At 41.2% G+C, this 23,739-nt stretch overlaps 4 protein-coding genes across 4 annotated transcripts; 2 read left to right on the forward strand and 2 right to left on the reverse strand.

The window, feature by feature from the left end:
* Positions 1-211: 211 nt before the first annotated feature.
* LOC141002641 (tubulin alpha chain) lies at positions 212-3,946 on the reverse strand. The gene is made up of 4 exons (XM_073474012.1): positions 3,858-3,946; positions 1,824-2,046; positions 1,528-1,676; positions 212-1,325 (listed from the first exon to the last, which is right to left on the reverse strand). Exons 1-4 carry the CDS (start codon positions 3,858-3,860, stop codon positions 348-350), a joined length of 1,353 nt encoding a protein of 450 aa, XP_073330113.1. The 5' UTR covers positions 3,861-3,946; the 3' UTR covers positions 212-347.
* A 1,426-nt stretch (positions 3,947-5,372) lies between these two features.
* LOC141001983 (tubulin alpha chain-like) lies at positions 5,373-7,220 on the reverse strand (the record flags this gene model as incomplete). The annotated part of the gene is made up of 3 exons (XM_073473148.1): positions 5,373-6,509; positions 6,585-6,733; positions 6,989-7,220. Coding segments are annotated over 3 exons (1,356 nt in total), but the record flags the coding sequence as incomplete, so codon positions are not given.
* A 4,449-nt stretch (positions 7,221-11,669) lies between these two features.
* On the forward strand, positions 11,670-18,614 carry LOC141002485 (tubulin alpha chain). The gene is made up of 4 exons (XM_073473824.1): positions 11,670-11,779; positions 16,516-16,741; positions 16,844-16,992; positions 17,357-18,614. Exons 1-4 carry the CDS (start codon positions 11,777-11,779, stop codon positions 18,329-18,331), a joined length of 1,353 nt encoding a protein of 450 aa, XP_073329925.1. The 5' UTR covers positions 11,670-11,776; the 3' UTR covers positions 18,332-18,614.
* A 1,658-nt stretch (positions 18,615-20,272) lies between these two features.
* LOC141002287 (trans-1,2-dihydrobenzene-1,2-diol dehydrogenase-like) lies at positions 20,273-23,707 on the forward strand. The gene is made up of 7 exons (XM_073473568.1): positions 20,273-20,483; positions 21,662-21,773; positions 21,974-22,137; positions 22,214-22,466; positions 22,599-22,723; positions 23,010-23,160; positions 23,249-23,707. Exons 1-7 carry the CDS (start codon positions 20,394-20,396, stop codon positions 23,359-23,361), a joined length of 1,008 nt encoding a protein of 335 aa, XP_073329669.1. The 5' UTR covers positions 20,273-20,393; the 3' UTR covers positions 23,362-23,707.
* The last annotated feature ends 32 nt before the right edge of the window (positions 23,708-23,739 follow it).

The raw sequence follows: 23,739 nt of genomic DNA on the forward strand, positions 1-23,739 counted from the left end.
TTACTAGTTTCTTATCTGAAAGCCAGGTATAATCGGTCACTGTTGTAAAAGTTCAATGCCAAGCTCATTAGTCTGAGATCACTACACAGAACAGTATAAAAGGCTTGTTGTAGGGATTTACAAAAAAGAAAAAAAGAAAAAAAAGAAAAAAACTTTGCTTAATGGGCTGCCAAACTATGCTGAAGGACTTTAGGAATGATCACACATTAACTTAGGTTTATGAGAACTTTTTTAATGACAATACTGATAAATCACCACCACAGGTTATCAGAATGTTGCTGGGAATGTGAAACGTTCATGACAACTGTTGGAATGGGTGATGTGAAGCCTAGATGATGTTTGGCCCTTCAATATTCCTCTCCTTCTTCATCCTCCTCTCCCATGCTGTCAGTGCCGACCTCTTCATAATCCTTCTCCAGGGCAGCCATATCTTCTCTTGCCTCAGAGAACTCTCCCTCCTCCATGCCCTCCCCAACATACCAGTGGACAAAGGCTCTCTTGGCATACATGAGGTCAAACTTGTGGTCGAGACGGGCCCAGGCCTCAGCGATGGCCGTGGTGTTGCTCAGCATGCACACAGCCCTCTGCACCTTGGCCAAGTCTCCACCAGGAACCACTGTTGGAGGCTGGTAGTTGATGCCCACCTTGAAGCCTGTGGGGCACCAGTCAACAAACTGGATGGTGCGCTTGGTCTTGATGGCTGCAATGGCAGAGTTGACATCTTTGGGCACCACATCGCCACGATACAACAGACAGCAGGCCATGTATTTACCATGACGAGGGTCACACTTCACCATCTGATTAGCTGGCTCAAAGCAAGCATTGGTAATGTCAGCAACAGACAGCTGCTCGTGGTAGGCTTTCTCAGCAGAGATTACTGGAGCGTAGGTGGCCAGAGGGAAGTGGATACGAGGGTAGGGCACCAAGTTGGTCTGGAACTCCGTCAGGTCAACATTCAGGGCTCCATCAAAGCGAAGTGAGGCTGTGATTGAAGACACAATCTGGCCGATGAGCCTGTTCAGGTTAGTGTAAGTCGGCCTCTCGATATCCAAGTTCCTGCGGCAGATGTCGTAGATGGCTTCGTTGTCTACCATGAAGGCACAGTCGGAGTGCTCCAAAGTGGTGTGGGTGGTCAGGATGGAGTTGTAAGGCTCCACTACAGCTGTGGAAACCTGGGGGGCTGGGTAGACAGCAAATTCAAGTTTTGATTTCTTTCCGTAATCAACAGAGAGTCTCTCCATCAGCAGGGAGGTGAAACCGGAGCCGGTGCCTCCACCAAAGGAGTGGAAGATGAGGAATCCCTGCAGGCCAGTGCACTGATCCGCCTGAAAGGAAATTTTGCATGATCTCAAAATGTATGAAATTACACACAAAAGAAAAAAAAACAGTCTCCAAAACTGGATTCCCTATTCTTAAGTTTCTTGATACAGCTTTGGTAAATATATTTTTTTGGAGCACTAAATTTGTTCAGCCAAAAGGCATGCCTTCCCAAATGCTAAATATGTCCAGCAAACTCATTAAACTCACCAATTTACGAGTCCTGTCCAGAACCAGGTCAATGATCTCCTTGCCGATGGTGTAGTGGCCACGGGCGTAGTTGTTGGCAGCATCCTCCTTTCCTGTAATCAGCTGCTCAGGGTGGAACAGCTGGCGGTAGGTTCCTGTACGCACCTCATCTGTGAAAGGAGCAATTGACAACAAGAGTAAGAACTAATGTCCATATGGTATGAATGTTTTAAACACTGCACAACTTGTATGGGAAAAAACAATGAGGACAGTATTATGCAAGGAGTTTTTTTACAAGGTATTTACACATTACTGACCGATGACAGTGGGTTCCAGGTCGACAAAGATGGCTCTCGGAACATGCTTTCCTGCTCCAGTCTCACTGAAGAAGGTGTTGAAGGAGTCATCTCCTCCTCCAATAGTCTTGTCACTGGGCATCTGTCCATCTGGCTGGATCCCATGTTCGAGACAGTACAGCTCCCAGCAGGCATTGCCCATCTGGGCTCCGGCTTGGCCGACATGCATAGAGATACACTCACGCTGAAAAAAAAAAAAAAAAAAAAAAAAAAAGGGGAGTCAACTTGGTTAGAGGTAGAGCCCGACCAATAGTTGATTTTGGAGCCAGATACCAACATTAGGGAATACAAAAAAATTCCAATATCAATAAAAGTTTTTATATTGGCCCAGAGCAGAAAACATATATGCCGATACTGATATATCTCCAATATATCTGTGATAGGCCAATATCGGCAAAATGATGTATAGGTCAGGCTTGAGTTCAATGAGGCTGCCAACTAATGTTGCACAGATAATCAATATTCAAATTCAGGTATTACTATATTTGCTTTGTTGGCTGACCCAACACTAACCAGTCCCTCCAGGAATTTGCCATGTTGTGATTGCCAGTCACCGACTTCTGCACTGCTGTGAAATTTTTGTCCAATCCCTGCAACTTTTCTACAAATTTGTCAAATCCTGATAATTATGCAGTGTTTGGACCCAATTGTGAGGCCAGGCAGAATTAACGATCACAACTTCTGTCCACAAATAACTCCCATCAGCAGTGACTAGTACATTGACACTGCGGACTTTTACTTTGTGTGTCATTGTATGTCAGCTCTCAAATATTGTTATCATAATTTGTCACCCAAAAAACAAAAAAAATCCAAGAAAATAGAACACCTATTGTGTTTAATTCATGCTCTATGGCACCTATGTTCTCTCTTTGAACTTAATGTCTAACGGCAATCTTTGGTGTTATGTTGGCACTCCGTTTGGGGAGGAAAGAAGAAATGTTGACTGCTGAAATCTGTGTGTAAGAGCAGCGCCAGCACTTGAATGAAAGCAGCCATTAAACTGACCAGTGTCAGCACAATGGGTTGTTAGTTACAGTGGAATCCAGCAAATGTTGGCAGGAAAAAGAGAAGCTACAGATGAAATGCAGTTTTGAAAGCCTGACTTTAAGAGCCATTTTTAATGGAGTCTCCACCCTAAAAGTGGAACATAGAAACTAAGGAGCTATGTGGCAGACAGGAAGGCCATGCCTCAGGAAAATGCTAAAAAAAAAAAAAAAAAACTTCCCCCACTTCTGCATCCTGTGCCTCCTCCCTTCCCTCATCTCCTCCCCTTTTGTGGCTCCCTCCCCCATCCTGTCCAGCTGCATAATGCTGTGTAACAGTCAGGGATGGCTCCCTCTCTCTCTCTCCCTCCCTCTCTCCCTCCCTCTCCCTCTCTTCATCTCACTCTAACCAAAAACTCCTAACAGCTGCAAAATGGCTGCCAACTAACTCATACGGCCTAGGCCAGACCACTCCTCTCTACTCTTTTCTTTCTATCCATCCCCCCACTGCCACGATTACCACGATCACTCCTTCTTTGTCAAGGATTACTGTAACTCCTCAGCAAACACGAATAAGACTCCTGCTTTTTCCTTAGTTTCTCATGTTTCTGGCTTTATATGACTAGCTTTTGCATCAGACAAGTATGAAAATGACAGTGCAGTCTAACTCATAAAGTGTCTGTCATCTGACCTAGATTGTTCCAAGTGTACGAAAAAGACTTATGGGGCATTGTTGTCATATGTGACTATCCCCATTGTATTCTTATCCCTGAATCCTCAACAGACATGCCCTTAAAAGTTTCATTCCATAATTTAATCTTAAAACTAATGTCTCCTAATAGGACAAAGCTGCTTTTGTATCAATAACCTTCAGCTCGACAGCAGAGGCCTTATGAGCATTAAAAGAGGCTGAGTAATCCATCTAATGCTAAGAAGCAGAGACAAAAGGGAGGCTGAAGAAAAGAGAGAGTGGAAATTTCAAGGCTACGTCATCAGTTCAGTGGCTACTCACCATTTTGTATGCTTGTCCTTTTCGACTGACGTTGAGGATTCAGATGCAAGGCAGAAGTGCGGAGGAGAGGGAGAGTCAGGGTTTATATAGGCAAGGATGTGGTGGGGGCAGGCTGGAGAGCACAGTAAGCAGCTGCACAGCTCATTGGCGGGAGGGAGCAGCAGTTTGAAAAAAAAAGAGGGAAGTCCCTAACACTGCCTGTCATGATATCCACCCATACATTTATCTGCTTTGTCTTTCTGTGTGAGATTAGACACGTATGTATGCAAAATGAACCTCTCCCATTTTTTCTAATCTTGTGTGTGTGTGTGTGTGTGTGTGTGTGTGTGTGTGTGTGTGTGTGACAGTGAGTGTTTGCAGTGAGGAACTGTTGAGTTCGTTATATAGACTTGTTTTTTTGTTGTTTTTTTTACATCAAACAGTCAGATAAACACAGGTGTTACCAATGATACTAATTAAGATTCGGTTCCATTCAGGTCAAACAGAGTCCAGGTGCTGCTATTGTGCATGTTGGCTCACTAGAAAGTCTTCGCTGCACTAAATGGAACGAAACCTTAATTAATTTTCATGAATTAAACCTGTGTTTACCTTCTATTTCATTTCAATATGGCTGTCGTGAAAAAGGTTTGTTGCTTGTTATGTTGGGGAACTGATGCAAAATGTTCTGCCCTCAAGATTTGTCAACATATTTTATGTATTTATTTTATGAATGTGGGCTTGGAGAATCATTATGATTATTTTCTGCATGCATTTGCACCCACACACTTATTAACACACATACTCAGTCCACCCTGTGTTTATATTAAGTCATGAAATGAGTAATCACACAATATATATGGAAACATGGATGAACTTCTTTATTCTTAATCATTACATGTAAAAGACATATGCTTTAATGATAGGAAGAGTCAAAAATGAGCAATATGATACAATCCTTTTAAGTGGCAAGATGACACAAATGACATGGCAATATGCAGGGTTTCAGTTTAATCGCAAATTCAGAATATACAGATGAACATTGCGATGTAATTTAACACACCACTGAAATGTATGAAAATCAAAACCCAGAAATTTCAAGGCCAGTTTTGGCCACTTTTCAGCAGGCTCTTAGGATCACAGAGCTGTGATTCACACATTACTGGGATCCTATTGTTGCCGCAGGCCACTGTCTGAGTATGAGCTACACAAACAACACCAGTCAGTGAGTTAGTGAGTTATTTTCTCTCTCTCCTGCTCTCACAGAGTCAGAGTCACAGCTGAATGGTATATAGAAACTGACATAGGAGCCCTTTCATAACTTACATTCCACATGGGAGAGGATAGTGGGGGGAGGTGCACAAAGGAGAGGGTTTGGTCTAAGTGTCTCAGTATGATACACTAGAAAGAAAAGATCTTTAAAGGCCTAAAACAAGATATGGTGGACCACAAATTTCTTTGCTTTCATTGTAAATATGTTTTTACACAGTGCTATAACGAATGGTACAACTAACTTGTTTAATTTCACAATTTTCCTCTGTTTTGAGGATAATGATAGGGATTATTGAAATGTGTTTTGCCAAAAGGCAGTTTTGTTGGTTTATGTCTTCACTACAAAAAGTAAAAGTCTCAATTTAAAATAAAGTATCCATTGTCAATGAATATCACTTTACTTTGGGTTAAATGCAGGCCTTAGGGGAGTTAGTACTCCTCTCCTTCATCCTCTTCCCCCATGTAGTCAGTACCAACCTCTTCATAATCCTTCTCCAGGGCAGCCATATCTTCCCTAGCTTCTGCAAACTCTCCCTCCTCCATGCCCTCCCCAACATACCAGTGGACAAAGGCTCTCTTGGCATACATGAGGTCAAACTTGTGGTCGAGACGGGCCCAGGCCTCAGCGATGGCCGTGGTGTTGCTCAGCATGCACACAGCCCTCTGCACCTTGGCCAAGTCTCCTCCAGGAACCACTGTTGGAGGCTGGTAGTTGATGCCCACCTTGAAGCCTGTGGGGCACCAGTCAACAAACTGGATGCTGCGTTTGGTCTTGATGGCTGCAATGGCAGAGTTGACATCTTTGGGCACCACATCACCACGATACAACAGACAGCAGGCCATGTATTTACCATGACGAGGGTCACACTTCACCATCTGATTGGCTGGCTCAAAGCAAGTGTTGGTAATGTCAGCAACAGACAGCTGCTCATGGTAGGCTTTCTCAGCAGAGATGACTGGAGCGTATGTGGCCAGAGGGAAGTGAATACGAGGGTAGGGCACCAAGTTGGTCTGGAACTCCGTCAGGTCAACATTCAGGGCTCCATCAAAGCGAAGTGAGGCTGTGATTGAAGACACAATCTGGCCGATGAGCCTGTTCAGGTTGGTGTAAGTCGGTCTCTCGATATCCAAGTTCCTGCGGCAGATGTCGTAGATGGCCTCGTTGTCTACCATGAAGGCACAGTCGGAGTGCTCCAAAGTGGTGTGGGTGGTCAGGATGGAGTTGTAAGGCTCAACTACAGCTGTGGAGACCTGGGGGGCTGGGTAGATGGCAAACTCAAGCTTAGACTTTTTACCGTAATCAACAGAGAGTCTCTCCATCAGCAGGGAGGTGAAACCAGAGCCGGTGCCTCCACCAAAGGAGTGGAAGATGAGGAATCCCTGCAGACCGGTGCACTGATCAGCCTGTAAAGATATTCCCAAATTATTTAATCATTTAGTCGTGCCAAAAGAAAAAAAAAATGTTTACTAGAAACTCACCAGTTTACGAGTCCTGTCCAGAACCAAATCAATGATTTCTTTGCCAATGGTGTAGTGTCCACGGGCGTAGTTGTTAGCAGCATCCTCCTTTCCTGTAATCAGCTGCTCAGGATGGAACAATTGACGGTAAGTTCCTGTACGTACCTCATCTGTGAGAAAGATAATGATGACAAACAGGTTTACTGAATGAGTGAACCTCAAGTTCAATCACTATCAACAGCTTGGTATGTATATGTTTCCACAACAGCACAAGAAAACTTTATTAAGATGATTGTCATCTGCATAAATTATATTTTTTGTATCATGAATAGGACAATAAAAGTATGCTATCCTTGTGTTTTATTTTCTATAAAAATGTAAATATGTGTGCATTTATTAAAGACCTAAAAGTGACAGGTACTGACCGATAACAGTAGGTTCCAGGTCGACAAAGATGGCTCTGGGAACGTGCTTCCCTGCCCCTGTTTCACTGAAGAAGGTGTTGAAGGAGTCATCTCCTCCTCTAATAGTCTTTTCAGTTGGTACCTGTCCATCTGGCTGGATTCCATGTTCCAGACAGTACAGCTCCCAACATGCATTGCCAATCTGAGCCCCAGCTTGGCCCACATGAATGGAGATACATTCACGCTGCAGTGAGAGAGCAACACAGTTCAATTATCAGAAGTGTCTGTTTACTTTTCACATTCCTGCCACGCAGAATTTTTTTAACCACTTAAATCATATTGAAGTCAACTCTGTTGTTCATTAAAAAAAGAACTGATTAATGTACAATATCTCACACACATTAACTTAATATTTGAACAAATACAGTACATCTCACAATTGTTCAGAAATGCAGTAGTATACACATGTCTTACCATCGTTGATCTCTTCTCCAATGTCCAGGTATCGGTAAGAAGATGTAATGCTGGACACAACTGTGCACCTCTGCGTTTTTATACCTGCAGCTTAATGTGAACAGTGATTTGATCTGAGTTGTAATCAGAGAACCCACTGATGACACTAGGATAAGGTCATCCGCTTGACAGACATACACACAATGCAAAAGGAGGTCACCACCCTGTTCATTGTGTGAGTGTGTGAGTGTTTTGTGCTGGTGTGTAGTATGTTCACCTCATATTTCAGAAAGCAGAAGCAGCATCGCAGACGAGGGGAAGGTAACCTAATGTAGTTTCACTTGGCAGTTTCTAATGCATGACCTTATGATGTAGCTTATGATAAGATAAAAAACTCCTGTTGTATTGACTTTTTTTGTTTCTAATAGGAACATTTATGATAAGTCATAGAATCTGAGAAAGAATCCAATTGCTTGTGTGTCACTTCAAGAACCGTCTGCCATATGTATATAATATTATGGAAGATTTGAAATTTAGGTATTACAGTCACTCACTATTTTGTAATATTGACAGTGTCATATGACCTTTTTTGAATTAGTATTCATTGAATTTGATGCATGAATTAATGAATTTGAACCATTGACTGTGTAAAAGATTAACTCATTCCTAATGAGTTAATGGTCTCAATCACTGAACACATTTGCTGAATCCATAAATATTTTGCTTCCATATTCCTAATAAGGAAACATCTGAGACTAGAAATTGAAGTAGATTCATTGTTGCTCTTCTAAAGGAGATTTGTGTGGATACTTGTGTGGATATAAAATGCATGCTAAGAACATAACGTGAGACTCTTGTTAACATTTATTGTTAAAGTTATTGTTGGACAGAATCTCCAAATTTGGAACATCTGTTCTGAATCCCAGTGGCACATTTAAAAAACCAAAACATACAGTTTTATAAAAATGAATTACATTGTCAAGCATACCACTTTCCCACACTATGTTCCTGTTAAACCTAAACTGTCAGTCTCTATATGAGACCTGCTCCTCCTTCCCTGTTAGTTCTTCAACCCCTTGGGACAGTAGAGAAACTAAATACATGGGAACTGCCTCACAAAGCATCAGCTGACTAAATGGAGTAAACAACACTTGCATGTTGGAGAAGTCTCATAATAAGTCAACCACAGAAACAGTGCATTTAAAGCCAAAAAGACACAAACTCCGGTGTCCTTGGTCAGGTCACAGGAGTCCTTCTAAGCCCAGAAAGCCTGTATGAATGCCAGTAGGTTGTAGTTCACATGTCTACATTTTGTCTCAACATGAGTTTCAGTTGGGTAGCTGCCTGTTTCAATTGGCAGGAAGAACCTAGATGTGTTAAACAATGCCAAAACAAGTCAAACCACTTTCAAGACCGGCAGGCATCCACTGTTTGCACTGAGTCAGTATGATTTCCTGTTTTGGGGTAAAACACTGTGGCTTCATTCACAAATGTCATGCGGACTTTTGCTCTCACCATATTTATTTGTAACTGCTTTATTTTCACCAAAAATAATTGATGGTGAAATTGAAAGTAACTCAGCACTAAGATAAACAGTCTCTCACTGACTTTAATCCTGTTTGTCTTGAACATATTAGTGGCACCAGGAAGCTGAGGATGATAAGACAGTGTCAACTATTTATTATAAGGTTGGTTTCCCTCCTGAGGCAGTGAGATTCATTGGTAACAACGAAGGTAATCGATGTTGATTTCACATCATTTCAACACAAAGCTCAGAAAGCACCATGTTGTGAATGTTATGCAATGTTATTTCAAACTAAAACACTTTGGTTTCACATTAGTGCCACACAGTATTGCAAATTTGAACACTCATATGAGTTGAAGTGCTCTTGAATATTTCTGGGAAAGAACACGCCTGGCTGTTCTCTCATAGGTGTTGCCTGAGTCATAAAGCTGTGTCCCACTTCCATTGTTTGAGAGTGTAGGTCCCCAGCGGCCCACAATAAAGTCTTTTCACGAATAGAAAGAATGAATGACACCTAGAAAAGAACAAAAAGTACGATGAAGAGATCATTTGCACAACTCTGAAGTTGCGAGAGATAAGTGTTTTATAATTCTTATGTTGTAAAAACTCAGCAAAGGGCCTATATTTGCAGTGTTATTGACCAAGCCACATATGGTATATCACATTACAAACTGGAAGCTTATAATCACAATTTGGTTGGTTGAAGGGTGACATGCACTCACCGATCACTTCATTAAGTACACTTCTACAATCTACAATCTAATGTGATCCAGTACAACAGCTCTGTCATGAATTCCTGACACTGTCATAAAGGTAATAATTCTACTTTATGTTTATTATTGATGTTGTAGTAGGTGGTGGTGGTGTACTGGAGTTCATCATATTGAAAGGTGTTTCTAATATTCTGCCTCTCTTATGTATGTAAATGCGATCAACCAGATATTAGGAACACCTCTCAGTATAATGTAATGTGGACCAGTTCAACACCACCGTTTAGTAAAACCTCAATAATAAACATGTAGTTAAATTAATACCTGACTCTGACAGCGTCAATCAAGACTGAAAACTGAACATTATCATCTTTGTAAAGGTGGAATTTATGGCAGTTGGATCACATTAGATTGTACAAGAGAGTACAAAGAGTTCCTAATGAAGTGGCCAGTGAGTGTATACAACCCACAATAGTGGTAAAAAAAAAAAAAAAAAAAACTTCTGCTCCAAGAAGTCACATGACTGTCTGACACACAGTTTCATTCAGGGACTCATGGTGAAGCAACTACGACCTCTAGCTTTGAAACGGTACAATGACAGCCTATCCAGTAAAATGGCTCGGGAGGGTTGGTGTTCAGTCAGCAGGATGTCTGCCCCACCCACAAGACAACTGACTGCAGGCGCAACCTTTCATACAGTATGTACAGTACATATATAGTGGTGTGAAGTGGTCATAAATAACTGTAAAGTATAATGTTAAAAGCAGTTTGAATTGATACAGTGAGCAGGATTGGATATTTTTCTAACTGGGCAATTATTGTTTTTATTTTGTCTGGTGTTCTGTAGAGCACTATAGAGCACTATAGAGCACAGGTAGTGCTACAGGAGGACATACTGAGATCTTTGACCTATGTAAAAATGTACACAAAGTATCAAAAGTAAAAGTACATATTATGCAGAAGCACAAATTTTATAGAAAACTGATCATTTATAATTCTGTTATTATTAATAACAAATAGTTGTAGCATTTTCAGTGCATGCTGTAGTTTGTCGACATTGAGCCAATTCTTCTTATAAAAAGCATTAACGTTTACATTTAACTAATTTTGATGAATTGTTTTTATATTCAGTGATTAATATTCATTTAAGTACAAGAAATTCTGCAAATCAAAATAAGACACTGCAACTGGCAGTGAGTCTGCTTTCTTTTCTTTTAGCAGTGAAGTGATAAACTATGACTGAAAATTATACACTTATTGTATTGTATACAATAACATTTCATGGTAAAAAAAAAAGTGAATTTGCAGTAGGCTACTATTAAAAATGTGCACAATATATTATGCAAGTCAGTTGTCTACATTTTGTTTGATCAATATCATATGAGGACTATGCTAAAAAAAATTAAAAAGCATGTAGTGGACATAAAGGCTGCCACATATAAAATACATACACTTGGTGCAGTAACAGACATAAGTGTCAGCATGTTTAAAGGACCGTACCATGTTACTACATGCCACTGTCTACTGTCAGCATTTTTCATTTAATTCAACTTTAAATATGGACAACTCACTTGCATAATATATGGTGCATATTTATAATGGTAGCCTACTGCAACTTTACTTTTTTTTTTTTTTTTTTTACCATGAAATGTTATTGTATACAATATAATAAGTGTATAGTTTTCTGTCATGGAGCATATCACTTCACTGCTAAAAGAAAAGAGAGCAGACTCACTGCCAGCTGCAGTGTCTTATTTTGATTTGCAGGCTTTGTTCATTTTTTGTCTCAATGATTGTCATTAGTACTTAACTCAGTATAAATCACTGAATCCAAAAACGATTCATCAAAATCAGTTAAATATAAACGTTAGTGCTTTTCGTTCAGAAAACCCAGTTTTCACTTCTTCTTGGGCACAGTGGCCTGCGCGCTCACGGTGCGCGTCCACGCGGCAGAGGCAGGTGGGAGTGGTTTGCAGTTGAATATAGCCTGACAGCTCCTCGCCCACCTGGCATTACTTACTCACTCGGACCACATTGACGGCTGCTGTGAGAAGCTAAAGAAAGGCTAAAGCCAGCTGCACTTGTGTTTTCTCTTAAAGGACTCTCTACCAAGAAGCTACAATGGTAAGTATACTCTACTATAAGTTTTGTTTTGGGGGGGTTCCCCTCATAAGCTCCATTTGTTTATATCCCAACGAGTAGAAATGAGTTTTAGCTTTTTTCCCCCTTGGTTTTACATGGTGTGTGAGGTAGTCTTCAGTATTTTAATTTTCCCTTAAAGATGTGAGTAAAGGTGCGATGTTGCAACAGTGTGCTGGTCTCTGTGTGGCCTCCTGCAGCAGGACACTGACAGAAATAGACCCAGTGACTGGCAGTAAAGCTGAGCTGGCTGCTGGCCTGGATGGGTCAGCAGGTGCTAATGATTACTGCACAGTTTCAGCACATCAGGACAGGCAAACATATGGAACCAAGATGATATATGTATTGTGATTTATTTATTTTGCATTCAGATTTGGTGAAAGAGCTGCTTAATTCAAATCTCAAGTAGCATTTCTGACTTTTTTTAAAGCCCATTTCTGGGCTACTAGGTAGTTAGGTGGGTGATAATCATACATGTCAGTTAGGAATGAAGGTGTGTCTCGTAACACATTTAAAAACAAGTCTGCGCAGAAGTGTCTCTGCGGGGCAGGAAACTGTCTTCCCTCGTAATTCACACAGCCATTGGAAAGTAGGCTTTGGCTTGTGTTTTCAACATCAACATCAATTAAAAAGTTGCTTCCAGCCAGAAGAAAGTAGAAGCACCTGTTTATAGTAAAATGGGACTAATAGCTAAATGCCAAATGTGGCAAACTGGAGCCTCTGTGAATGGGAATATTACTTGAGTAGTAATATTCTCATTTCCTTGTACTTACACACACACACACACACACACACACACACACACACACACACAACCTTTGCTTCTGTTTGCAAAGTGGAGTATAAACACAGCTTGCTTGCATTGCTTATAAAAACCAACTGGTGTCATTGTGTGCTGAGTACACTACTACGCTAGTATACCCGCCTTGATCAAACAGTCCTGGTCCATAAAATTTACTTCCTTTTTATTGTTGTAGCGTTAAAGTGCTACAATAGATGAATTGTGTAGAGCTGAACAGTGACAGTTTATAACAATTTATGCACAAAAAAGAAAGGTAAAAAATGGGGGAAGGATCATAATCCACATACTTGTGTAAACTAGATTTTATAATTGGCTTAATCCATGGTTGTAGTAGAATGGTGTGCAAATCAGGTTTAACTTCAAAATGACACATCAGAACACGTCATGATGGCCCTAAATTCTAAAGGGAGGCTTACCTTGGAGGCATTCATGTGCTCAGCAATTGTCATGAGCCAGTCGGTTACTGTGTATTGCGTGCGATGGTGGTTCTAGTGTTGTGCTGCCTCAACCTGCATGCCTGAGACACAGTTTAACTTTTACATCTGTAGTTTTTCAAATTGGTCGACCATTTGTTGTTTTCTTTTTACAGTTGAAAAACTGTAGCAGAGACCTGAAGTGAGACAGTTGTAGAGTAGTCTGCCATTCAGGGCTCACAATGTTTGTCGCATTGGTTTCAGTCAGACTGGGGGATCACCACAGGAAACGCCATCAGGTTATCTATTATTTATCCGAATCAATAGTGTTCATCCTTGGCTATAAATAACTACAGCAAATTGTTTACCGGGCATTAAGTTACAGTTCACGAGTGTGATCATTTGATCCAAGGCACTCGAGGAAAGGGTGTTTATTTCACAAAATGGATAACATAGGGGAACAAAATAGTATGTTGATTCAACAGTCCATCAAAATGAAGACATGTGGCACAGCTCTTCTTTATTCCAACTTTTTGACATATTTTCAAGGAGAGTTTTCTCACCTGAGGGGGGCTACAGAAGAAAGGTGAAAGGACCATCGTAACGGATCTCTATTTGGGACAACAGATATCCACAATAAATGCATAAATGAAGCCGGGCCAATACATTGTTAAATACAAAACTGACAGTTTGAGCATAATTTATGCTTAGCAGCTAGTTTGGCAAATAAGAATTGATTTAGTACAGCTGCTCTGTTGTTGTTGTTGTTGTTAGAAATGCTGGGTCAAGCGTGTGTGAGCTGCCCAATCAGAGCAGACTGGAGCTAAAACAGCATTTCAGACCGGGGGAATGCAGTGCCGCAGCACTGGACAGTATGAGAAAACGGATGTGTTTTTTGGGCATTAAAGCATGTAAATCTATTCTTAACCCAAAATAAAATTATGAACCTGAAAATGAGCATAATATGGCTCATTTGAATAATAAATATCCTAGTGTGGCCCCTAGATGTGGACACAACCTGGTCTGGACAAAGCGATTGACCAAATGAAAAAGGAAATATAAAGTAAACTAAGTGACAATAAGCATTCATACAACATGCAAACATACCAAATGCACACAAAGAATGATTAATGTGTTTGCTTTTGCTCTTAAAGCATAGTTAGTCAGGGTTTAAGCCAACATGTATAATAAACTAAACACATGGCAGTTTGGGTCCAGACAAGCATCCATTAAACCATTATCTATCCTCACCTTGTCTTTATGGTACATGATGTCGGTTTTCCTATTATAGAGGCAGAACGCACTGTAATGATGGGGTATTAAGGGATCTCTGTTCCCATGTCAGCTGACCTGAAGAAGCTTTTAACAAATTAATTGTTCTCTTTTTTTTGTCTATTTTGTTCACCTTTGCTCTCCATCGCTCTATCTGTCTCTGACAGGATGTTATCATTTACGTCACTGACAAAACTGGAATCTCAAGTCCATGTGGTGGAGCCTTAGACATGCCCTTTTTTCCATCACATACAGACACACCCTGACAGGAACTAGTTTGCAGTTTAAAAGAGTACTTTGTCTCCACTCCTGAATTAACTGTTACTTACTTGTGGTTGTTGTGATGACAAATAATATCACACCAACAAGTATCAACGTCATTTCAAAGCCTTTTTACGTTTATCATTTTCAATTTTTAACTTTTAGTAATTCAGCCTGGCAGTGACCACTATTTTGGGGACTGCCTGTCAGTGTTTACAGAAACAGTCAGCCTTTACTGCTAGGTGTCAGGTTAGCATGAGGAACCCAAAATAGCTGCAGCACAGAGCTCTGCTAACCTGGAAACCCAGGCCAGTCTGGGAGGGGCGCCCCTGCTTTGGATAGCTACGGATGATGAAGCATTTGATCCATCTAAAAACAGTCAACAGGGATTTAGTGAGATTTGAACTGATTCTAAAATTATATGGGTTCTTCTGTAAAACCCTGGTCCACTGCCCGCTTTCCCTCACCCACCAGCACCTTGTTTTGTCTGCCGGATCACTGAGAAGGGGAAAGTTTGGGGGAAAGGATAAAAATAGCAGCCTGACATGAAGAAAGGTGGGGATGTATAGTATTTCAAAGGTTGCCACGGTAACATGGAGAAGGATAAAGTAATCCTAAAGAAAAAGTGCTACTCGTGAGAGGAAAAAACATGCATGTAAAATAAATTGAGAGCATTTTTGATAATTGATTAAGTACCTAAAGGTGCAATATGTAAGAAATATAGTCAAATTTTTAACAAATCAACAACAGAAAATGAAGAAACAAGAGTTTTGATGTTGTGACGTCAGTTTATTGTGTTGCAGAGATGTCTACTGAGGTAAGCATGCTAGCCAGTGAGCCGCCGCCCATCCTGCTCCAATGCTCCTGCGCCACCGGTGCATACACCAACACTCCCCTGGTCCCTGAGCTCCCAGCTGCATAGCTAACTGAGCAGCATTGAGCAGTTACTACTGTGATAAGATGCCCCGTATTTGTTTTAAGTATAAATTCGACAGTTGGGCAATTCTGACATATTGCACCTTTTTTTTTTAAAAGAAGAAGGAGAAGGAAATCCTTAATCTTTAAAAATGTAAATATTTTCTTTCTTTTCCTGGCTTCATGTTGTAAATTTAACACCTAAGCAATTTTACATTTTGACATTTGAACTGAGGGTGGGCGATACAGATAAAATCTATGTGTAATTTGATATCATGATTCTGGGAAATCAATTGAAAACTTGGGAGAAAGATGCATACGCTAGCCAAACAGGAATGCCTTGTTTCTGGGGAATCTAGCAAATTTAAATAGCTGCAAAAATCAAAGTTCTTCATCACATTGATTTAAAAAATCAAGTATTGACATAAAGCGGTCTGTCTTATTGATTTGCAACGTTGCAACAGTGGGTTAATAGCTTTTGTTGCTGACAGTGTTAAAGGTATAGATTGGGAAACGCACAATCTGTTTTGTATTGCCACACAGTCATGTAGTATGTCTTTGACCAAATTCTGTAGGGAGTGGCTAATGCAAATGTAAGATTTTCTTCCTAAATCCTCCTGTGAAGCCCTGGATCTGTTCAATAGCGAGAATCTTCTCTAAAATAAACCAATGTCCGCTACTTTTTCCATGAATGTCTTTTTTGTTTAGGTCTTAGGTCTGTTTATGTTAAATGCCCAGTTGTTCTCAGAACTCAACCTCCATTTCAGCTCATGAGCCTTGCTCATAGACAGTCACATGAGATATGACGACAGCTGTCGCAAATCTGTCTACTTTACATTCTCAACTTCAGCCCTCTTCTGCCCATATAACTTTTTGCTTCCATCTAGTGGCAGAGTTTATGAATTATACCTGGATTTCCACAACTGTAGCATTCATGTGTATAATTGTTTTAAAATGTTGCCGTTGCAAAGCAAAAGTTATCATCCACTACTTCTGAAGCTCCCTTAACCCCTTTTCGCTGCCCCTTTTTTTTACCTTCTCCTCTTCCTCTCTTCCAGCGTGAATGCATCTCCGTACACGTAGGCCAGGCTGGTGTCCAGATGGGGAACACCTGCTGGGAGCTCTACTGTCTAGAACACGGCATCCAGCCAGACGGTCAGATGCCCAACAAAAAGCAATCTGGGTCATGCCACGATGACTCCTTTACCACCTTCTTCAGTGAGACTGGGGCCGGGAAGTACGTCCCCAGAGCGATCTTTGTTGACCTGGAACCCACTGTCATTGGTCAGTAGTGTTATGATGTGGAGCCTGTTGATTTGTGCACTAATACCCTCCTATAAAAGCTTAATTAGCTCTCTAAACTGTTGCTTATGCCTTTCTTCTCAGATGAGGTGCGCACGGGAACGTACCGTCAGCTCTTTCACCCTGAACAGCTGATCTCAGGAAAGGAAGATGCTGCGAATAACTACGCTCGTGGACACTACACCATCGGCAAAGAGATCATTGACTCTGTCTTAGACAGAATCCGCAAACTGGTAAGGCGCTTTAAGTCCCATTTACGCTGGCTTTGCCCTCTAACCCTAACAAAGAGCCATACAGTCAACGTGTCCAGCCCACAACTGCTCATTTTCATTGATCCATGAACTGAAGATGTGCACCCAGACCTCACTCGACATTATTTTTTGTGGCAGTAATATAGAACATAAGAGTACAACAGCTTAGGATAGCTTTGTCTAAGGGTCACTTCTGTGGTGACAATTGCAAATTATTGATTACTTTTATGATCATACACAGCAGACATCAGTGAAAGAACTTGAACATGGATACAAAATATTTAAAGCAATGTTTCAGTTTTTGCATTTTTTCCAGCTTTTTTTAATTGTTTATCTGTGACTTTAGGCTGATCAGTGCACAGGTCTTCAAGGCTTCCTCGTCTTCCACTCCTTTGGTGGAGGCACCGGCTCTGGTTTCACTTCCCTGCTGATGGAGAGACTCTCTGTTGACTTTGGCAAAAAGTCCAAGCTTGAGTTTGCCATCTACCCAGCCCCCCAGGTTTCCACAGCTGTAGTGGAGCCTTACAACTCCATCCTGACCACCCACACCACCTTGGAGCACTCCGACTGTGCCTTCATGGTAGACAATGAGGCCATCTACGACATCTGCCGCAGGAACCTCGATATTGAACGCCCATCATACACCAACCTGAACAGGCTCATCAGCCAGATTGTGTCTTCAATCACAGCCTCACTTCGCTTTGATGGAGCCCTGAATGTTGACCTGACGGAGTTCCAGACCAACTTGGTGCCCTACCCTCGTATCCACTTCCCTCTGGCCACTTACGCTCCAGTCATCTCTGCTGAGAAAGCCTACCATGAGCAGCTGTCTGTTGCTGAGATCACAAATGCCTGCTTTGAGCCAGCCAATCAGATGGTGAAGTGTGACCCTCGTCATGGTAAATACATGGCCTGCTGTCTGTTGTATCGTGGCGATGTTGTTCCCAAAGATGTCAATGTGGCCATTGCTGCTATCAAGACCAAGCGCTCCATCCAGTTTGTTGACTGGTGCCCCACAGGCTTTAAGGTGGGCATCAACTACCAGCCTCCAACAGTGGTTCCTGGAGGAGACTTGGCCAAGGTGCAGAGGGCTGTGTGCATGCTGAGCAACACCACGGCCATCGCTGAGGCCTGGGCCCGTCTCGACCACAAGTTTGACCTCATGTATGCCAAGAGAGCCTTTGTTCACTGGTATGTTGGGGAGGGCATGGAGGAGGGAGAGTTCTCTGAGGCCAGAGAAGATATGGCTGCCCTGGAGAAGGATTATGAAGAGGTTGGGATCGACTCATTTGAGGAGGATGAGGAAGGGGAGGAATATTAGACAGGCTTAGCTGTCATTTGTTTTTGTCAGGGACAAAATTGGTCTATTGAATAAATAGAAAATATTTAAGAAATGGAGCATATTTTGCATGTTGGTTTCAAATTTAGAAATATTTTGTTTGTTTTAAATTTACCTTTTTTTTTTAAATTCAATATCTACTCACGTGCCTAAGGTCCGAGATAATTCTTTTGTTGTGCATTGAGATTATTACTTTTTGACAGGACAGAAATGACCTAATGTTTGAAACCTGTGTTGATGCTCATTAAATCGTTTCCCAAACATATTGCCTGTTCATTTATGACTTTAAAATATGAATCTTTCTTGTCTTATAAGTGATCGAGTAATTATATATAATTTGTGACACTACCATTATATTTTGCACTCACTTATTTTTTATTTTATTTGGCTCCGTTTTGAGGTAGTGCTGTGTCATTGTTGAACCAAACCTAGTTGGAATATCTGTAGTTTTATAGCTCAGCCACTAGAGTCCAGTCAAATCCGGTTTATGGAGCCTTTCTTGGTAAGAAGGACCTGGTTTTCGGGGCTGTTGAGACATGCAGTTCAGCATGAAAAAGTTCTTTAGTCAGCTGACCAAGACAGTCATCCCTGTCTCTCATATAAACACAGCTTCCACACATATCTCTGTCTTTCATATTTTTGACAGTTTTCTTTGTTTTCTTGTGTGTGTATATATATATGTGTGTGTATATATATATATATATATATATATATATATATACACACACTGAACAAAAATATAAACGCAACACTTGTTTTTGCTTCCATTTTTTATATACACAAAAGATCCATTTCTCTCAAATATTGTTCACAAATCTGTCTAAATCTGTGTTAGTGAGCACTTCTCCTTTGCTGAGATAATCCATCCCACCTAACAGGTGTGGCATATCAAGATGCTGATTAGACAGCATGAATATTGCACAGATGTGCCTTAGGCTGGCCACAATAAAAGGCCACTCTGAAATGTGCAGTTTTGTGCTACTTTGGCTCTGATGGAGCCAAAGTAGCACAATGTTCATAATCACAGAGGTTATAGAGTAGTATCTGAAGTACACATAAAATAAATCATTTGATGGTCAGGCTTCATCTGTCCATTTTGAGGGGGGGATACAAATTCTGGCAGACAGGTTGACAGTCTGAAATAATATGTTTCCCCCCATATCTTTGGCTAGAAGAGAGGAAACTTGTTCATAATCACAGCGGTTATAGAGTAGTATCTGAAGTACACATAAAATAAATCATTTGATGGTCAGGCTTCATCTGTCCATTTTGAGGGGGGGAAACATATTATTTCAGACTGTTAACCTGTCTGCCAGAATTTGTATCCCCCCATATCTTTGGCTAGAAGAGAGGAAACTTGTTCATAATCACAGAGGTTATAGAGTAGTATCTGAAGTACACATAAAATAAATCATTCAAAGGTCAGGCTTCATCTGTCCATTATAGTACATTTCAAGTGAAGTAGATTTAATAGACGTAATGAAACCAATCACAGTGATCTTGATTTTGGATATCGACGTTTATTTAGTTCGACAAATTCCACACCAGGACTTGAATGACAGCGTGTTATATGTCAATCACATGAGGAAATTAATGCCTCGGTTTTTCCGCTCAGTATGTAGTACGACGTCACGACGTACAAGAGAATAAAAGCATTTATTTTGATGGGTGGGCCATGTTGCAAAACCTCGTAGATAATTACAACAGCAGAACATTGAATTAAACAATGCAATTGTTGTTAGTTTTTAATTTACTTGGGTGAAAGCACGCGCAGCGCTGTTTCCGCCTTCGCTGAATGAATGCGCGCTCCCGCGGCCAGGGGAGACAGCTTCTGTCGGGGACACCTACATTGGCACGACACCTGTACGGAGGCGCCACCATGCGGAGGTGGGTAGTGTTGCAGAAGCAGGGCTCACATGTTCAAGGGGGCAGAGACCAACAAGAACAGGAGGTTGCTTCAAGTCTGAGCCATGTATGTAACAGCTAACTGAAGCTAGCTTAAGTTACCTCAGGTTGTTGATAATAGTTAGCTAGCTAGCTAGCCATGGCGACACGCTGGGGAATATGCAGTGCAGGTAAAATTAGTCACGACTTCTCGGTGGCTTTACGGACCCTGACCTCTGAAGACCACCAGGTACAGTGCATTTAATGCAGCTAATGTAACGACACACACCTGCCAAAGTGTTACATGAAGGCTAAAGTGGGCTACTTTCCATAGGAAGCACGTAAACGCATCACAAACTGCGTTTTTTACTGTGGGCACAGCTTGAGTAAATGAATGCTTCGTGTCTGAAATGAATAGTAATAAAAAGGTGGAGATATTTCCATCCTTACCTCAGAGGTTGACCTTCCTCATCGTGCCCTTTTGCAAAGCTCTTAATCCAAAATAAATATCAGACCGGTTTTACTGGAAACAGTCCAGAGAGGATGACTCTGCATTCAGAGTTTTGTCCATGGCTGCAGCAAACTATTCCCTGCACTCTCCACTCCTTTCCTTACAATGCAGTCCTTTACAATTGAATGTAACAAAGTACTTAAGTACAATTTTGAGGTACTTTACTTGAGCATTTCAATTTTCTGCTTCTTCATACTTCCACTCCACACCATTTTGGAGGCAAATATTGTACTTTTTACTCCACTACATTTATTTTATGACTTTTTAGTTACTAGTTTCTTTGCAGAATGTGTTCATTGATAGGCTATTACTTGTGATCTTTGACCAATCAGGTTACATTACATCACCGATCACGTTGACTGAGACAGGGCTGCAGAGAAAGGATGCTGCATCAGAGCCTAAGTTTAAATTTAAATGAAAATGTTATCAACCCACACAAAAAACACTGATGCAATGATAATTAAAAAAATAGAATATCAATGTCTTAATTTGTTGGACACTACTGTCACTTTTGTACCTTTATCAGCATTAGCATTTGAGCCGGAAGTACAGAAACTTGACGTCAATAAGATAAGATAAGACATTCACTTGTTAGAGCAGCTCAAGAGTCATAAGCAGATGGAGAAACAGCGATTCAGCGATGATAAAAAATGAAACAAGACAAAAATAAGATAAAATAGAATGATAGAAGAATAAAGTAAATATAGTAATAATAAAAACTATGTCCACTTTTTTCTTCTGAGTGAAATCATCTTCCTTTTTACTCATTTGAGAAATGATTCTCGCTTCTGTGTTTCATTAGCTGACAGATTTCTCCTAAACTGTCATTTATATTTAAAGTTTGGTAAATATTCATTCAACATAAATCCCCCCACATGAGTGCTTAACAAAAACAAAACTGTTCCCTTCATCCTCAGATAGTGGCGGTTGCAGCGAGGGACCTGCAGCATGCTGAAGAATTTGCCAAAAAGCACAGCATCCCTCGAGCATATGGAAGTTACGATGAGTTGGCAAAAGATCCAGACGTTGGTGGGCTCTTGTGTCAGCATATGGCACAATGTTCTGGTCTAAATCGAATCAACGTCTAGTCAGCTGAAGCGACTTGAGGCCTGTTAATTAATCATAACGAGCTACAAGAATGCCAGTCCTAAGTGGACTGTGAATTCCAGACTTATTGGATAATTGAAGGATTAAATTGTGTTTCTAAACACTAGTCTCTCTCTCTCTAGATGTGGTCTACATCGGCACCATCCATCCTCACCACCTGAGTGCTGGCAAGCTCTTTATGAAGTCCAAAAAGAATGTGCTGATTGAGAAGCCCCTGGCCATGAATTCAAGGGAGGTGCAGGAACTCATCACTGCGGCCGAAAAACACAACGTGTTTCTCATGGAGGTAACCTTTTTTCCGACCAAAATCACTTTTACCATTCCCCAGATATCTGTTCAAACCATTCCATGTCTCCTTTCAGGCAATTTGGACACGTTTCTTTCCCGCGTCACTTGAAGTGAGGAGGCTACTGAGTGGGGGTGACGTGGGCGATGTCCAGATGGTGAGGGCCGACCTGGGAGCTCCACTCACCCACATCTCTCGCCTGGCTGAGAGGAAAATGGGAGGCGGGGCACTGCTGGACCTGGGCATCTACTGTCTGCAGTTCGTCTTCATGGTTTTTAATGGAGAGAGGCCTGAGTCCATCCAAGCCACGGGGCATTGCATAGACACAGGTGACTGTCTCAAGGAAGTCAATTTACCATGCGAATATTTTAGTAAAGTTATATTATTTGATGGGATATTCAGTAATTGAAAACCTGGATAAAACTCTTGTTATCAAAGTTCTCTGTACATCTTTTACCCAGGCGTTGATGGAACAGCAGTTTTGGTCCTGAAGTTCTCCGGCAACAGACTGGCCGTTTGCACTTGTTCAATCACCATGATGCTGACCAATGATGCGGTTATCACTGGGACCAAAGGCGCCATTAAGGTACCAGGAGCTAGGCGATTAATCGGTGCAGCTCTACTATTAATACATAGATCCAGGCTCAATAGCTTAATTAACTAATGACTGAATTTACTTGATTTACATAATCCTAACCAGTCAAAGCAAGAGGTTACTGTTGTGGCTGTTCCTCCATATTTAATGCTCCACATAGAAAATACACCAGCAAACCAAGGAATGCAAAATATCAACTTCAAGTGTTAATCCCTTAGCATAAATGGCTCTCACACTTCATGCAAAGTGACTTACACGACACTAATTTCCACATCAGGTACCTGACCATATGTGGTGCCCCACAGCCTTGGAGGTGAATGGGAAAGAGATGCAGTTCCCCCTGCCAGAGGCTGACATGACACTAAACTTTACCAACAGCACGGGTCTACGATATGAAGCTGAGGAGGTCCGCCACTGTCTGCAGAAAGGTAAAAAGTTGCTCTCATGCATAAAAATTAAGCATCATGGCATCATCTCATGTGGTGTCGTTGTCTGTGCCTGCTTGCTCCCCTCCAGGACTGAAGGAGAGTCCAGGGATGCCATGGGCTCACTCCAGCCTGATAGCAGAGGTCATAGACGAGGCCAGAAGACAACTGGGAGTGACATATGACCAAGACAGCATCCAGTGAAGCACACCTGTACCTCAACATGCAGAATGGCGGACTCTGAATCAAGTTTCCTATTGAATTCAGGGCACGTGGGATTATTGTAGATGTTCGGGTGAAGCTTGGACATTTTTGTGTGTCTGCGTGCGTGTGCGTTGAATAATTGCACGATAGCAGAGCCTAAAACCAGAAAATGTACCATTAACTTTAATATTTGTGTGTGCTTTTGTAAAAATGTCTTCTGTGGGGGGAAAAAAAGCCTGCTAAGATTGTAATGGTAACCTCCATTTATTAATTTTCAAGTATTTTGTACAAATGTCATAGTCTCTCTTGGCTGTTTTGTAAGGAAATAAACTCAAATGAAGATCTAGCTCTGTTTTGTCAAGCTTTTAGACTAAAATA

Source organism: Pagrus major, chromosome 9, assembly GCF_040436345.1.
Source record: "Pagrus major chromosome 9, Pma_NU_1.0".
Classification (NCBI taxonomy): Eukaryota; Metazoa; Chordata; class Actinopteri; order Spariformes; family Sparidae; genus Pagrus; species Pagrus major.